Below are 16899 nucleotides of genomic sequence, written 5' to 3' on the forward strand. Positions count from 1 at the left end.
AGCCATCCCTGCCTGGCCTATTTTTTTTTTTTTAAGTCTGTTTTGGTAAGAGATAGAGAAATACTGTTCTAATGGATATTCCTTTCAAGGACTTTCTATGTATTTTAAAGGAGTATAAGTTCTGCCCTTGAAGGTGTTTCTAGAGGAGCTGAGATTTTAGGGTCTAATTGCTTTTTGTCTACCTGGTGACTTTAACTGCATTCAGGGAGAGAAAAGGGGAAAAGACAGTTATCATCTCTCTTGGTGTTTCCAAACCTGCTGAGCATTAACATTTTCTGGGAAGCATTAAAAAGGTATGGCTTATTGGGTCTCACTGTATAGTCTGTCTTTGGTGGATCTGAGATGGGGTATGGAGCTCTAGTTATTTTTTTTTTTAAGACGAAGTTTCGCTCTTGTTGCCCATGCTGGAGTACTATGGCACCATCTTGGCTCACCACAACCTCTGCCTCCCAGGCTCAAGTGATTCTCCTGCCTCAGCCTCCCAAGTAGCTGGGATTACAGGCATGTGCCACAATGTCCTGCTAATTTCGTATTTTTAGTAAAGATGGGGTTTCTCCATGCTGGTCAGGCTGGTGTCGAACTCCTGACCTCAGGTGATCCGCCCAACTCAGCCTCCCAAAGTGCTGGGATTACAGGCATGAGCCACTGCACCTGGCCTCTACCTGTATTTTTAATCCCTGTCCCCGTGGGATCTGATGACCAACTTGTTTCAAAACCATTGCTTCACCCTTGCAAATATCACAGTTGCCTGAGTATTGGTGAGTGGGGTTGATTTCTGGCCTGAGGTTTAGGTGCCAACTCCAAGGAGGAAAGTTAATGTTCCATGAAAATTCAGGAAATTGACCTGTAGTCCTGTCCGCAAATAAACCTTCTGAATAGAGACAGTTCTTCCCTCAAGAAAAAGAAATAAAACAAAAGAAAACAAAAACCTCTGCATTAGAACCATTTAAACCATTGACAAATATTTGGTTAAAACCCCCACATCTGTCAAAAAGGCAACAGTATTATTATCCAGGCTGGAGTACTTCTGAGAATGAAATTGGGTGCTCTTGATAATTAAGCTGGGAAAATAAGTCATTGTTTTGGACAAATTAGGACATTTGGTAATCCTAGTCATAAAGTATTTCTACATATAATTGTGCTTTCCATAACTTTTAAACTGAGCCAGTGGTCACAAACTCATTTGTATGAAGGGGCTAGGAGCAACGTAAGAGTTAAAAAAAAAACAACTTTTTTTTTTGAGATGGAGTCTCGCTCTATCACCCAGGCTGGAGTGCAGTGGTGTGATCTTGGCTCGCTGCAGCCTCTGCCTCCTGGGTTCAAGTGATTCTCCTCCCTCAGCCGCCTGAATAGCTGGGATTATAGGCACTTGCCACCATGCCCCACTAAATATTTTGTATTTTTAGTAGGGATGGGGTTTTGACATGTTGGCCAGGCTGGTCTCGAACTCCTGACCTCTAGTGATCCACCCACCTTTGTCTCCCAAAGAGCTGGGGTTACAGGTGTGAGCTCCGTACCTGGGCTAAAATTTGCTTTTTTAAAAAGAAAATTTACTAAAAAGGACTAATATGTTTACACTTACTCATTTTTGTTAAATTCTGTATATGTTATATATGTAAAAGAACATTTTAAAAAATGAAACTTTTAAGAAGCTGGCATTGGGTTTATGTTGCCTAGAATTGAAGTATACGGCCTGTTTGCAGCAGGAAGTTGCCTGGTAAAGAGTATTTTTCCTCATCTCTGAGTCCCAGTGGGCTCTGAATGGGATGTCTGCTATGTTTTCTTTCTTTGCCCACCAAAACTGTTTCTTTGCTTGTGAGAATTACGTAAGAAATTTGCTTGTCTTGTTTGACAATTACATTTTCTTGGTGCTTTCATTTCTGCTTTAGTAATTTTACAGAAGGCAAATTATATTCCCTAGAACAAGGACAACGTTTTGCTCCTCTGAATAATCACAGTAAACTCTGACTCAGCCCAGCGTGTCGCATACAGAGCTCAGTGTGTTGGTTGACTCAACAAATGATGATGGACCAGACCTCCAAAATGATTTCCCTTAAAAACTGACACTCTTTAAGGCAGTAGAGAGGAAAAGCATTAGAGTTGGGGTTTGAATTGCCTCGCCCAGCAAGCTCTGCTCAATTATTTTTTCCCCATGCTGTATTAGAAGAGTCAAGAAGGTAGTTACATGGTGGTATAAAGTTTAATTATATGTGTATATTAGAATGGGAAAAAAATAGCTAGAAACTTATATACCATAATAAATGAGTTTTGACTAGGGGTTGAGGTAGGCTGAAAATTAATAACTGCAAGAATGATGATAAATGGTAGTAACAGGTACTGGGTTTCTGTGGCCAGGGCAGTAGAGCATGGTAGAACCTGTGGCTAAATGGAGAGCATGTGTGTCATCTAGAGGATCAGAGGCTCCTCATTTGATGCTGATTGTTGCCATATGGGAATCTAGGCCCAGAATTGCCCTATTTTCTGATTTTTCAAAAGAAGCTGAGAATCTAGGGGTTTGAGTGAAATTTGCTGATATATAAATAATGGCATGTAATTTAAATGTAAGGAAAAAACAAGATTGTGGGCTGAGTCTATTTCACGGGCCTCTAGCTTTCAATCTTGAGCCAGGGAGTTAAAGGAATCCCATCTAGCTGTCAGTAGAACATGCAATTTTAAGTAGGACTGCCTTCTGAAAGATCTACTAGGGAAAGCTAGCCACAGAATGGCTGGCCTAGTGGCTGAACGGGTGACCTCTTGAATGGGTTTGCTTCTTTGAGCAGCTATTAGAGAGTATCTGTCAAATACAGTCACCTTAATCTCAGCAGAGCTAAGGCTCAGTGGTTGTTTCTTGGCAGTTAACTGGGCAGTCAATGTCAGATGCTATGTTTAAATTTCTTTGTTGGTCTCCTAGTCTGTGTTTACATCTTCAGCCTCATCCTCTTCCTCTCCCTTCACTTGCTAAATTTCATCCATACCAGTCCACATGATGTTCTTGTAACCTGGCATGCTCTTTCCTCTTGCTTTTTTTCTGTTGTGGCTTTGCACAGATTTAAGCAGCACCTCCTCCAGGGAGTGTTCTGTGATTCCACCTTTAGGCTCCTATCGCCTTGTCCCCCAGGAGATTTGAGCTCCTTGATGGCAGGCACCACCCTTTTCGCAGCTGCATTCTGGTTCCTTGTGTGGTTCCTGGAATCTACAAATAATAGCTCACATTTCTAGAGCCCTGACAGTGGGGACCCTGCCTGAGTCACCTCACGTAATCCTCACAATAGCCTGATGTCAAAGCTGTTCTTTTCATCCTTGTTGAATCCTTGTTTATACAGAGGTAAAATATCCTGCCCAAGGACACTTAGCTTACAAGTCAAGCAGGCCTTGATCCCTGGCCATCTGACTCCAGAAACCACATATTAATGAACAAGTTACAATGTCTTTCAGAATGTACGTAAGGATGTCTGATAAGTGAATGAACAGAGAGAGAAGGAGGGATGCTCACTTTGGCAGCACATATACTAATATTGGAAGGATACAGAGAAGATTAGCATGGCTCCTGCGCAAGGATGACACGCAAATTCGTGAAGTGTTCCATATGTAAAAAAAAAAAAAAAAAAAAAAAAAAAGAGAGAAGGAGGGAACAGGAGGGGGATGAAGTAGAAACATGCTATTATCACGGAGGAGGAGGATTATCTTTTTTTTTTTTTTTTTAGATGGAGTTTCACTCTTGTTGCCCAGGCTTGAGTGCAATGGCACAATCTCAGCTCACTACAACCTCCACCTCCTGGGTTCAAGTGATTCTCCTGTCCCAGCATTCCGAGTAGCTGGGATTTCAGGCATGTGCTACCACGCCTGGCTAATTTTTGTATTTTTAGTAGAGACAGTTTCTCCATGTTGGTCAGGCTGGTCTCGTACTCCTGACCTCAGGTGATCCACCCACCTCAGCCTCCCAAAGTGCTGGGATTACAGGCGTGAACACTGCACCCAGCCAAGGAGGGCTATCTTTTTGTTTGTCATGGCTGATGGGTATGCATCCAGTTCTGTATAGTAGGTATGTAGTTATTTAAATGTAAGTTGAAAAAAGTGGCAGAGCTACATCATCATCCTACTTTATTTATACCAGTTAGAAATGCAATTAAACTTCAAAAACCTTCTTATGTGCTCAGGGCTGGCAGCAGTGGACAGGTCTTAAAGATGCATTATGAACTTGGAGTAGAGAACAGGTTGGCCTCTAAACAAGCAGTGTCTGCCTGGGGGTGCTGGTGGGGACAAAGAGTGAGAGACACAAGAATGAATTGTGAAGAAAATGATAGATTGTTCACTAGTGGAAATTGTTATGCCTAAACCCATTTACTATATATATATATATATATTTTTTTTTTTTTTTTTTTGAGACTGTTTTACTCTGTTGCCTAGGCTGGAGTGCAGTGGTGCAATCTCAGCTCACTGAAACCTCCACCTCCAGGGTTCAATAATTCTCCTATCTCAGTCCCCCGAGTAATTGGGATTACAGGCAGCATGCATCACCACAGCTGGCTAATTTTTGTATTTTTAGTAGAGACAGAGTTTCACCATGTTGGCCAGGCTGGTCTCGAACTCCTGAGCTCATGTGATCTGCCTGCCTTGGCCTCCCAAAGTGCTGGGATTATAGGCATGAGCCACTGTACCTGTCTCCATTTATTCTTATGCAACAAGAATTGTGTGATCTAGTTGTACGGTCTCTGGAGAAGCCTGGCAATGGGATGTTCATTGAACTAATGGGGATGAGTATATAATTTTTTTTCTTTTTCTGAGACAAGGTCTTACCCTGTCACCCAGGCTGGAGTTCAGTGGCACGATCTCAGCTCACTGCAGCCTCCACCTCCTGGGCACAAGCCATCCTCCCATCTCAACCTCCTGAGTAACTGGCATTACAGGCATGTACACTACATCTGGCACACTTTTTTTTTTTTTGTATTTTGTAGCAACAGGGTTTCACCATGTTGCCCAGGCTAGTCTCAAACTCCAGAGCTCAAGGCGAGCCACTTATGTTGGTCTCCCGCAATGCCGGGATTATAGGTGTGAGCCACCATGCCTGGCCCAGAATTTTTCATTTTTAAGAAATTGAAGCTGACTCCATTATAAGCTGGTTCTGATGGAACTTGATGGTCAGGAGGAAATGAAAACAGATAGTATGGCCTAGTTGGTGGCCTGCCACTCACCAGCTGTGCAACCTCAGGCAAACTGCTTAACTCCTGTTCCTCCATTTCATCATCTGTAATGATGCAGGTAACATTGCCTATCTGATGGCATCATGTGAATATTGGTGAGTTAACCCTTGCTAAAAACTTTGTCATGCTTGGTACATGAATGCTCATTAACTGATAGTGGTCGTCATGATAATGACTGTGACAAATAGCATGTGGCAAGGATTGGAGTCCACCATTCAAGACAGGAGCTACCCAGTGTTGGAGGCACAGGCCTTCTCTCCAGTAGCCCTTGTGACTTCTGTGTTATCATTTGCATATTTTATAAGGGGTGGGGTTACTGGGCCCCAGATCAGTACAGGGCGGGGGAGTGACTATCCTGTGGTGGGGAGGCACTCAGCCAGCAGCAGGAGTTTGTGACACTCAAGGTCCTATGTAGAAGGCCACTGCAGATGAGTCTCCTGGATTTTTTTTTTGGCTTCGACAGTTGAGTTTGGAGCCTCTGCTGTGGCAGTGTGCTCAAGCAAAAAGGAATGGAATTTTCACTCACAATTTCTCTGAATATCAATTTCCTCATCTGTAAAGTTTAATATGTGGGTGGTGAGGTAATCATATTATCTCAAATAGGAGATTGTATATGAAAGGGCTTTGGAAAAGGCAAATCCAATAATTTGTTTAAATCAATTTTTTTCCACAAAAAAGATAGTTCATAAAAGAATGTGAACTTAATCTGTACGTGTAATTTCTTTCAAGTCCTATCTGATGTTGTCTTGTGACTTTCTGAGATTTCCTTTGGCTTCTTACCTGTTTGGCTTAAAAAAAAAAAGAAAGAAAGAAAGAAATTAGACTGAAAGATAGGATGACCAGACCTCAATTACTCAGGCCTGGGGCTCCTAAGACTGGTTCTGGCTTGTCCTGGACCTGTTGGGATATACTTAGCAGAAATGTGTCTTCCACAAAGCGGGTAGAACCAAATGCTGGAGATTCTGGACTTCTCAGCAGTTCAGTGTAAAAAAGTGAAAGGAAACTTCTTTTTCATCTTCTCAACCTCTCCAGTTCCAATCTCATTATTTTAGTTTTGTCAGTGGTCATGCTTCAGGACAGCAATGTAGAGGGAAATGATTATTTGATCTTTGAAATAAAAATATTTTTAATGTTTTTGAAATAATACATTTTAAAGGATACAATGAAGCAGCCTGATTACATTTTTAACAACATTAGGTGTTTTAGAGCCAATCATTTATTATATAGATATTTATTGAGCACCTACTGTGTTCCAGTTATTGAGTCCTGAGGATATTGTAACTGCCTAATGGGTTCTTGCCCATTGCCCAGATACAGCTGATTTATCAAGACGGGATTGAACTAGAGAAAGTTTAATACACGTGGAGCTGGAAGACTAAAGTTTTATTATTACTCAAATCAGCCTCCATGAAAGTTGAGGGCCAGGGTTTTTCAAAGATAGTTTGGCAGGCAGGGGGCTAGGGAAGGTGAATGCTGATTGGCGGGGAATGCCATCACAGGGGTGTGGAAAATGAGTTGAGTTTGCTTCTTGGTGGGGGGCATCTGGTAGTCAGAAACACAAAAGCCTGAAAGGCATTGCGAAAGGCCAATCTTAGGTTCTACAATACGGATGTTATTCAATCTTAGGTTCTACAATGGAGAAGTTGCAAATATTGTGAGCTCTGGAATAATAGCTGGTAATCATTTAACTATGCCTGCATCTTAGCAGAATTCCAGCCCCTCTCATCCTCCTAACCTGGTGGCCTTTCATCAGTTATACAAAGACAGTTTAGTTTTGAAAAGTGCGTCTATCATTTAAACTACACTCCCAAAGTTAGCTTTGTTGATGCCCAGGAATGACCAAGGACAGTTTGGACGTTACTGTTAAAATTTTTGCAAATCACAGCAGAGAAGGCAGACAGAATCCTGCCCTCATGCACCTTACTGCTGAGTAGATCTTTCAACATTAAACAAACAAACCCACCAAAGAGGTTTACAAACACAAAGTGACCAGTGTCATGAAATAAAACCAAGTGTATTAAAAGGATGACTGTGAGGGTATAAGTTGGAGGTCAGGGAAGGCCTCTTTAAGAAGAAGGGTTGTTTACGCAGACACCTGGAAGAGGAGAAGTTAATCAGGCAGAGGTAAAAGCAGGTGTGAAAGTTTTGTGGCCCTGTAGCTGGAGCCCAGTGGGGAAGAGGCATGATGTGGGGGAGGAGGGAGGCATTGGCTTTAGTTGTCTTGTTAAAGATTTTGGATTTTGTTAGAAGGGGACTGCTTTTTGAAACTGCTAGATTTAGCTGTGATAAATGAGTTCAATCAGGCATTATTCTCCTTGATTCAGGCTGCTCTCCTTGGAGTTAGAGTTTGCCAGTCAAGAACCATTGCCAATCCCAAATAAAGTGATGCTTATGGCCATTTAAAAAATGAGGCTGCGTTGTCCTTTAGTAACGTGAAATGTATATGAAGATGTGCCAGATCAGCCATCTCAGGACGATAGGTCGGAAAATGAGAGGAATGTTTTTTTTATTGCACACACTGGATGACTCAGAAGCTAACTCCCCACTGTTGACTGAAATAAGAGCGGCCTGTGCTTGCCGGGATAAAAAGTCCTGTCTCAGTGGCTGGATGAGGGGAAGATGGGAACCTTGAATCAAGAGGCTTTCGTTTCCTAAAACCCAGATCTCTGGTAAACAAATGGTGGGAAAGCCAGAAATGGTTGGGAGGTCAGGATCTCGGTATTGGTTTCCACATCCTGCCACATTCCAGGAGAGTTTTGCCTGATAAAGTCATAGTATGTACGGGCCAGAGGGGACCTCAAGGATCAACTTGTTTTGTCCTCATTTTATGGGGTCAGAGTGCTGATGGGGAATGCACTGTAATAGTGGCACCACACCAGCTGCATGGAGGGCTGATTGGAAACTGTAGCATCAGATATGGAGGTTTAGAGCCCAAATTGTGTGTCCTGGTTTGGTGCCTTGAAGAACCTGCTACCTGTGGTTCAGCCATGAGGAGACACCAGGTGTTCACAAGATCTTCCTCAATTGGATCCCAAGAGTCAAGGGCCTTCTTTCTCCAAAGGGTGGCTAGAGTCCTGTGGGGACTGGAAGCCTGGGGGTGTTACTGCCACCTTGCTCCTGAGGGGCTTGGAATTCCTATCCAGGAAGGTCTTGTAATGTGGAAAAAATGTGAACTTACCCTGGGATGATGATAGTAATGTTTTTAGTATATCTTGGTTTAGAAAACCTAACCAGATACCTTGGTTAGAAATAGTACTCTGAAGTGAGTACTATTTCAAAATGAGTTTGGATCTTGTTCGTCATAACAGCATCTGTATTCTCTTGAGAAATAGTTGTACATCAGTGATATGTATTGTGTCGTCATTTTTTTCTCCATAGGCAGGTGAATTTAAGGACCTATGGCAATTATTGATTGGCTTCCCCCAAGCATCAGTCATCTATCAATTTGGAACCACTGGATTGAGAAGCATCAGCTCCCAACACAGTGGCTCATGCCAGTAATCCCAGCACTTTAGGAGGCCGAGGTGGGCAGATCATGAGGTCAAGAGATCGAGACCATCCTGGTCAACATGGTGAAACCCCATCTCTACTAAAAATACAAAAATTGGCCGGATGTGGTGGTGAGCATCTGTAGTCCCAACTACGCAGGAGGCTGAGGCAGGAGAATTGCCTGAACCCAGGAGGCAGAAGTTGCAGTGAGCTGAAATCGTGCCACTGTACTCCAGCCTGAGCAACAGAGAGAGACTCTGTCTCAAAAAAAAAAAAAAAAAAAAAAGAAGAAGAAGCATAGCCTGCAGAAAACCAGCCACCTATAGAGGATGACCCTAGTCATTCTGGGAGAATAAACCAGTATAAACCTATACCACCACACTTTAGCATATCCTTGATTGCTTTTAACAAGTTTTTTAAAATTTTTATTTTATTATTATTATTATTTTTTAAGACAGAATCTTTTTCTGTTGCCTGCTGTGGTACAGTGCTGAAATCTTAGCTTACTGCAACCTCCACCCCCTGGGTTCAAGCGATCCTCCTGCTTCAGCCTCCTGAGTAGCTGAGATCACACCCAAATAATTTTTTTATATTTTTAGAGATGAGATTTCACCATGGTGGCCACGTTGCTCTCAAATTCCTGACCTCAGGTGATCCACCCACGTTGGCCTCCCAAAGTGCTGGGATTACAGGCATGAGCTACCACGCCTGGCTAACAATTTTTAAATTAAAAAGTAATTCAGTATTATTGTAAGAAACATTGCAAAACTGTATAACTGTGAACAGTTTAGTGTGCAGTGTTTCTACTTTCTTTTGCATATATAATATTATTAAGATTTTTAAAGAAATAGGAATATTATCATAATGTTCTCTAAATGTACGTGTGTTTTTAAAAATTATAATTGTTAAGTAATATTAAGGAAGCAAATATGGTTCAGTGGGAAGGACATCAGATCTGTTCAGGGTTTGTGTTCTGGCTCAGTAATACACTAGTTGGAGGATTAGTAATATAATAATATACTAGCTGGGTGATCCTGGGTAAGTCACAGGTCTTTCTAAGCCTCAGTTCCTGGTCTCTGAAATGGGGACTGCTATTTGTCCTCCTTTCTCACAAGGTTGCTATAAGGATACAATAAGACCATATTAGAAAAGCACTCTTGGTAGATGATAACACAAATGATTGTTATTATTTAAGCTTATGATTTCAGCCCTCTTTTCTTTTTCAGGGCTCTTTGCTCCATATCAGTGAATACTTAACCTGGTGGTAACTTAGTGGTTTGGAGACAAATAGTAACTAGTCTGCTCTCCCTTTTTTTTTTCCCTAGGTCACTCCTGGAAGCAAGGCAGCTCTAGCTGATTTATGTATTGGAGATGTAATCACAGCCATTGATGGGGAGAATACTAGCAATATGACGCACTTGGAAGCTCAGAACAGAATCAAAGGCTGTGTAGACAACATGACTCTCACTGTAGCCAGGTGAAGCCTATGGAAATGTTTTGTTTATTTCTGATTGACCAGAAGCTGTTTGTGGGGAGGGACTGCCTTCCCTATCTCAGAATCCCCCAGGCCTCCTAGCTCAGTGCCATGTATAAGTTTGTGGCATTTGAACTTCAGATTGCTTATTTCCCCTCTGTTATTATTATTATTATTATTATTTTTGAGACAGAGTCTCACTCTGTTGCTGAGGCTAGAGTGCAGTGGTGCAATCTCAGCTCACTGCAACCTCGGCCTCCTGGGTTCAAGTGTTTCTCTTGCCTCAGCCTTCTGAGTAGCTGGTTTTACAGATGTGTGCCACCACACCTGGCTAATTTTTGTATTCTTAGTAGAGATGGGATTTCACCATGTTGGCCAGGATGGCCTCGAACTCCTGACCTCAGGTGATCCACCTACCTTGGCCTATCAAAGTGCTGGGATTATAGGCGTGAGCCACCGTGCCTGGGCCCCCCTCTAATTTTCACAGTGCTTCTTATGATGTGGGCTTCTTTCAATAAGATATCTGCATTTTCACTTGATCCAACTCAACTAACTAAAATTTTGAGTAAGTAAAATGTCCTGGCCAGGTGTGATGGCTCTGCCTATAATCCCAGCACTTTGGGAGGCTGAGGAGAGGGAATCACTTGAGGTCTGGAGTTTGAGACCAGCCTGGCCAGCATTGTGAAACCTTGTCTCTATTAAAAATTCAAAAATGAGCCGGGTGTGGTGGCATGCACCTGTAGTTCCAGCTAGTTGTGAGGCTGAGGCAGGAGAATCAGTTAAACCCAGGAGGCAGAGGTTACAGTGAGCCAAGATAGTGCCACTGCACTCCAGCCTGGGCGACAGAGTGAAACTCCATCTAAAAAAAAAAATGTCCTTAGGATGCTGCTCTTACTGCTCTATGCTGAGCAGTGGGTACCATGCCAGGAGATTGCAATAACAGAGAAAAACTTCAACACATTAGCAGCAGAGTGGTGAGTGTAACTTTAAGTTGACAAGCAGGGAGAGCTGGGGATAAAAGAGTGAGTGAGGACAGCACCTCCAGAGTTGTAATTAGGGTAGAATTTCCATTCCTCTTTTGTTTAGCCTTGGAAAGGCAGGATTTCAGAAGTGATTTGGTTCAACCCTCAGTGGCTCCCTGTTTCCTACTGCATCGAGTTTAGATGTTTCATTCTAATCATCTGTTATTTCACTAACCTTAGCTGCTGCAGCTCTTTCTCATGAATCCTTTGCTTAGATTCTCATCTGTGAAGTATGTAGATAAGTATGGTTGGGCACAGTGGCTCACGCCTGTAATCCCAGCACTTTGGGAGGCGGAGGCAGGTGGGTCACCTGAGGTTAAGAGTTCAAGACCAGCCTGGCTCACATGGTGAAACTCTGTCTCTACAAAAATACAAAAAAAATTAGTCAGGCACAGGGTGGCAGGTGCCTGTAATCCCAGCTGCTCGGGAGGCTGAGGCAGGAGAATCGCTTGAGCCTGGGAGGCAGAGGTTGCAGTGAGCTGAGATCACACCATTCATTGCACTCCAGCCTGCTGACAGCGAGACTCTGTCTTAAAAAAATAAATAAATAAAGAATAAATATGTTCTACCTGCAAGAGAGGAAACAACTATACTAGTGAAAACTGAGACTCAAGTAAAATCATTGCTTTGTGACTGGTACAAAGCAAATAGTTTATAAGTGTAAAAAAGGCATTCTTTTCTTTTTTTTTCAAATAAAGTCTCCCTCTGCCACTCAGGCTGAAGTGCAGTGGCGTGATCTCAGTTCACTGCAACCTTCGCCTCGGGTTTAAGCGATTCTCCTGCACAGTCTCCCAAGTAGCTGGGATTACAGGCGTGTGCCACCACACCTGGCTTATTTTTGTATTTTTAGTAGAGATGGGGTTTCACCATGTTGGCCAGGCTGGTGTTGAACTCCAGACCTTAAGTGATTCACCCTCTTTGGCCTCCCAAAGTGTTGGGATTATAGGCATCAGCCACCACGCCCAGCCAAGAGGCATTATTTTCATGTGGGTCAAATAAGCTTCACAAATATATTGGTTATTTGTTCTGGAGCAAACACACTGGGTTGCAACAGAGGAGAAGCCCATTCTACTCTGAGCAGAGATAGGGCAGTGTGAGTCATGCTCAGGAACACAGAGGAGGGCCACGCTGCTGGTGTCAGCTATTCAGAGTGTGGTGAGGGGGGATGAAGTGCTTGGGAAGCCCCTTGGGGGTATGCTGGGGAGCCATCAGCTATGGATGTTATCAGATTGGGGTATTTATTTATTTATTAATAATAGAGACAGAGTTTCACTATGTTGGTCAGCCTGGTCTTGAACTCCGGACCTCAGGTGATCCACCTGCCTCGGCCTCCCAAAGTGCTGGGATTACAGGTGGGAACCACCACTCCTGGCCCCACATTGGGGTGTTTAAAAAATTAACCTGGTGGCAAATGGAAGGTAGGGCTGACGGGAGGGTGCTAGTTCAGAGGCTAGTCCAGGAAAGAGGGGGCAATTTTCCAGTTTCTCTTTAGTATTTATTTAGCATGAGTGAAACAGCAGCTTTGTTAATCTGTTGCAGATCTGAGCATAAAGTGTGGTCTCCTCTGGTGACGGAGGAAGGGAAGCGTCATCCATACAAGATGAATTTAGCCTCTGAACCCCAGGTAAGTCCTTGCTGATGGTGGCTGCTGCTCTCACCACCCAGCACTTTACCATTCATGGCACTGCTCAGCACATTCCTGTTTTTCCTGCCCTGGAGGCCTGGGGATAAGACTGCAGGGACAGCCCTCCACTGTCACTGCTGGTTATCTGGCTCTTGTTCAGTCCTTCCCGTAAGGGAACTGCAGGAGGAAAGGGCTGGAAAACCCCAGGGCAGTGACGCTGTGTCCTGGGCTGGAAGCAGGGGGTCGGAAGGCGATAAGGAAAGCCAGTGGAAGCCTTCCTGCGTGGGAAGGGTTGGCCGGATCACAGTGAAGTCAGGGAGCTATTCAGCTCATTATGGATTTCGGCAACAAATGAATCATGACAGGGATGAAAATAAGTTTAGGTCTAGAGGCTTAGAGTCTAGAAGAAATAGGGGAATATGTAATAGGAAGCCCTGCTTCTCCCCATTGTATGCCCCTGTCTGGTTTCCATGAGCCATGGAGTGGAAATCTCTATTTTTGTTACAGTGAAACTTCTAGTGAGACTTTAAAATTACTAAAGTAGCAATTAATATAAAAAAAGCAGTACATAGTATACAGTTTGTCAGCCAGACAGAATTTCTCAGGACAGTAGACTGCCCTAAGATCCCATATTTGTAAATAAATCTCTCAGTACTTAAATTATAGGTGATTGTATTTCTTTCTGCCTTATATACGTCTTCTAAATTACCTACAATGCATGGCTATTATTTTGAAATAATAATCTTTTGTAAAATTCCTTACACCCAACATGCTACTTGACACAAAGTGTGTGTCTGTTGGATACATTAATAAATTATTAAACAACAAATTAATAAATAAATTGATAATGTCTTTTGAAAATTTTAGACTGGTTTGTGATGGTTATGCATTTAACTCAAGTTGAAGATTTGGAATTTAACTTATTTTTTTAAAATCTGGGATACTATTTAGTTGTTATGATGAGTTAAGATATAATTAAAATTCAATATATAGCTAGCTACCTTTTTTTTTTTTTTTTTTTTGAGATGGAGTTTTGCTCTTATTGCCCAGGCTGGAGTGCAACGGTGTAATCTTGGCTTACTGCAACCTCCACCTCCCAGGTTTAAGTGATTCTCCTGCCTCAGCCAACCGAGTAGCTGGGATTACAGGCATACACCACCATGCCCGACTAATTTTGTATTTTTAGTAGAGACGGTGTTTCTCCGTGTTGGTCAGGCTGGTCTCGAACTCCCGACCTCAGGTGATCTGCCCACCTCAGCCTCCCAAAGTGCTGGAATTATAGGTGTGAGCCACCAAGACTGGCTAGCTAGCTATCTTATATACATAAAACAGAAACTTGTATGAAGTTGAACTCACTTGGTATATTAGTGTGTTAATTGGGTGGTTGGATATAAATCATATATTTTCAAATAGAATCCATTAAAATTTCAAAAATGCAGTCACACAAAATTTTTTCCATTAAGATAGTAAAAATAATTATTAAAAATCCCAAGAGTCACATTAAGGATCATTTTGCATCATTTCAAAACTGACGTGAACATATTATTCTATACAACTCCTCTCAGGAAAGTTCGTAAAATGGTACTTGGTCTATACCCCGGCAGTTGTGCAAACTAATTTAAAACATGCCACAGTTAATTTTAGTTTCCTGGGGAGTTCTCAGCTACTTCATTAAATTTATTATAAATGTTAAATTTTAATTGCTAAATTTTTCTTTTGACATATTTTATAACATACAAGGAATGATTTCATTTTAACATGATCTATCTGAAATCCTCATTTTCATGTAAATAAGGTAATTATGTCAATTTCAGTTATAGTTTTCATTTGTAGTATATTTGAATTTTTATTTTAAATCTATAAACCAGTTACCTGTATTACACTTTTGGATAGTTCTCTTCAGATGACAGAAATTCTCAAATACTTTAAAACCTAATATTTTTCTGGTGATTCCAGTAATGCTTTACTACTGTAAGAAAAACTTCTCACCATCATTTTTCCAGAGTTTTTTACTTCCAGCCATTCTAAAGTAGAGGACAAATGAGTAAGAGCAGAGTTCATCTGTCATAAAAAGATCTGTTGGTTCATGTAATGCCAACCAACACCCCGGCTTATCTGAGGTCAGCATAGTTACACACCTAGTTTGTATTTCCTCATTATTGAGTTTCCTTGGAGACTGATAAATACAAAGCCCAAACAATTACATCATCCCTTCCAAAAGCAAGCCCTGAATCTGCCTGCTTTCTGGAAAGACCAGTCGGTATTCAGACGAGGGTAGAGATATTCCTTTTATGTACAAACCAGATACATTCTTGAAAGATTCTTTATAAAGTGAAATCAGAATTTTCAACCTGAATTTCCCATTGACTTCCATTCTAATTGGAAATATGTATTTCTGTGGAGGGAGAAGGGAACAGACCCTGCTTGCATATGTCTCATAGGCCAGGCACTGTACTTGACACTCTAGTAACTCACACAAAGTCCTTGTGAAGGTTTTATCTTCTTCACTTTAAAGATAAAAAATGGGCTCAGAGGGGTATCCCTTGCTCATGGCCAAACAGGAAATTGCAGGGAAAAACTGAGCTGAGACAGAAAAATAAAGACTCTTCCCTGGGTCTCTGCATCCTCTGCTGCTCCTAGGAATTGTCGTGGAGATGGAGAGAAGAAGAAAGAATGACCACCCTGACTGCGGTATGCAGGCAAGGGTCCCAGGCCACCCATCTGTAAATTTGCTCTGTCTTCATGACCATGGCCTTTAATTAGTATGTATGATTTCTTTGGGTAGCTGTGCCATAAAATTTACTTAACTACTCATTGATAACTGCTGAAGTTTTGTGTTGTTGTTTTATTTTTTATTTTTTTGAGACAGAGTCTCGCTCTGTTGCCCAGGCTGGAGTGAAGTGGTGAGATCCTGGCTCACTGCAACTTCCGCCTTCTGGGTTCAAGTGATTTTCTTGCCTTAGCCTCCGAGTAGCTGGGATTACAGGCACGTGCCACCATGCCTAGCTAATTTTTGTATTTTAGTAGATAAGGGGTTTCACCATGTTGGCCAGGATGGTCTCGAACTCCTGTCCTCAGGTGATCCTCCTGCCTTGGTCTCCCAAAGTGCTGTGATTACAGGCATGAGCCACCACGCCTGGCTTGTTTGTTTTTTTAGAGATGAGAGTCTTGCTTTGTCACCCAGGATGACATGCGGTGGTGTGATATGGCTCACTGCAGCCTCCATCTCTTGGGCTTACACAATCCTCCTGCCTCAGCCTCTCAAGTAGATGGGATTACAGGCATGCACCATCATGCCTGTCAACCTTTTCTTTAGGGATGGGGTCTTACTACGTTGCCCAGGCTGTTCTCGAACTCCTGGGCTCAAGCAATCCTCCTGTTTTGGACTCCCAAAGTGTTGGGATTACAAATGTGAGCCACTGCACCCAGCCAAAAAAAAAATATTAAACATAAAAATATTTTCAGGTTGTTGTCTTTTAAGTTAGTTATGCAATAAAGCTGTTAGTTTTCATGAATGTTTTTAAAGAAAGCATAAAAGACTTGAAGATTTAACAAAAAAGGAGAGAAAAAAAAGGAAGTGCAATAGACGACAGGAACTTTTTGAGTGGCAGCTGTTGTGAGCCTGGGTGTTTAAGGAAGAGACCAGAGTTCAGGAAGATTTTTCTGGAAAACCCAGACACTAAGACACATTTTGAGTTCAGCAGGCTGCACAGAGCATGCATTGCCTAGAAGCCATGGGTTGATCCAGATACTCATAGAAAGGACCTTGGTAATTGGGCCATCAGAAAAGCTGTGACGCTGGCAGGGGGTAAGAAAAAGTAGAAAAGCTGTAGTTTTAGAAAACAAGAATGTTAATTTCAAAAGTGGTTTTAGGGGTTTGTAAAGGAGCTCTGTTTGTAGTAATTATTCACCTGACTCCTAGCAGGTCTAGGGTGGGGGTGGAGGGTACTTTCTCAAATTACAGAAAGTGCGGAATGAGAACACAAGGAACTCAAAGTCCTTTTCTGCAGCTCTGCTGGGTACCGCCCCTGTTACAGGTATTCCCTGACCTTCTATCTGATTAGCCTTGTCTTTCTCCCATAAGAAACA

General features: G+C 42.2%; 1 protein-coding gene and 1 non-coding gene across 2 annotated transcripts in view; both read left to right on the forward strand.

Annotated features, from left to right (window-relative positions):
* The window catches only part of PDLIM1 (PDZ and LIM domain 1), a 60265-nt gene that overhangs the window by 10464 nt on the left and 32902 nt on the right, over positions 1 to 16899 (forward strand). The window contains exons 2-3 of the mRNA XM_032245488.1: positions 10016 to 10167; positions 12726 to 12810. Coding sequence (XP_032101379.1) covers positions 10016 to 10167; positions 12726 to 12810 — 237 coding nt within the window. The remainder of the gene's footprint in view (positions 1 to 10015; positions 10168 to 12725; positions 12811 to 16899) is intronic.
* On the forward strand, positions 3486 to 3592 carry LOC116528464. The gene has a single exon (XR_004259040.1). It is a non-coding gene; the product is annotated as a U6 spliceosomal RNA (small nuclear RNA).

This window comes from Sapajus apella, unplaced genomic scaffold (assembly GCF_009761245.1).
Source record: "Sapajus apella isolate SASKATOON/1434 unplaced genomic scaffold, GSC_monkey_1.0 scaffold58, whole genome shotgun sequence".
NCBI classification, from domain to species: domain Eukaryota; kingdom Metazoa; phylum Chordata; class Mammalia; order Primates; family Cebidae; genus Sapajus; species Sapajus apella.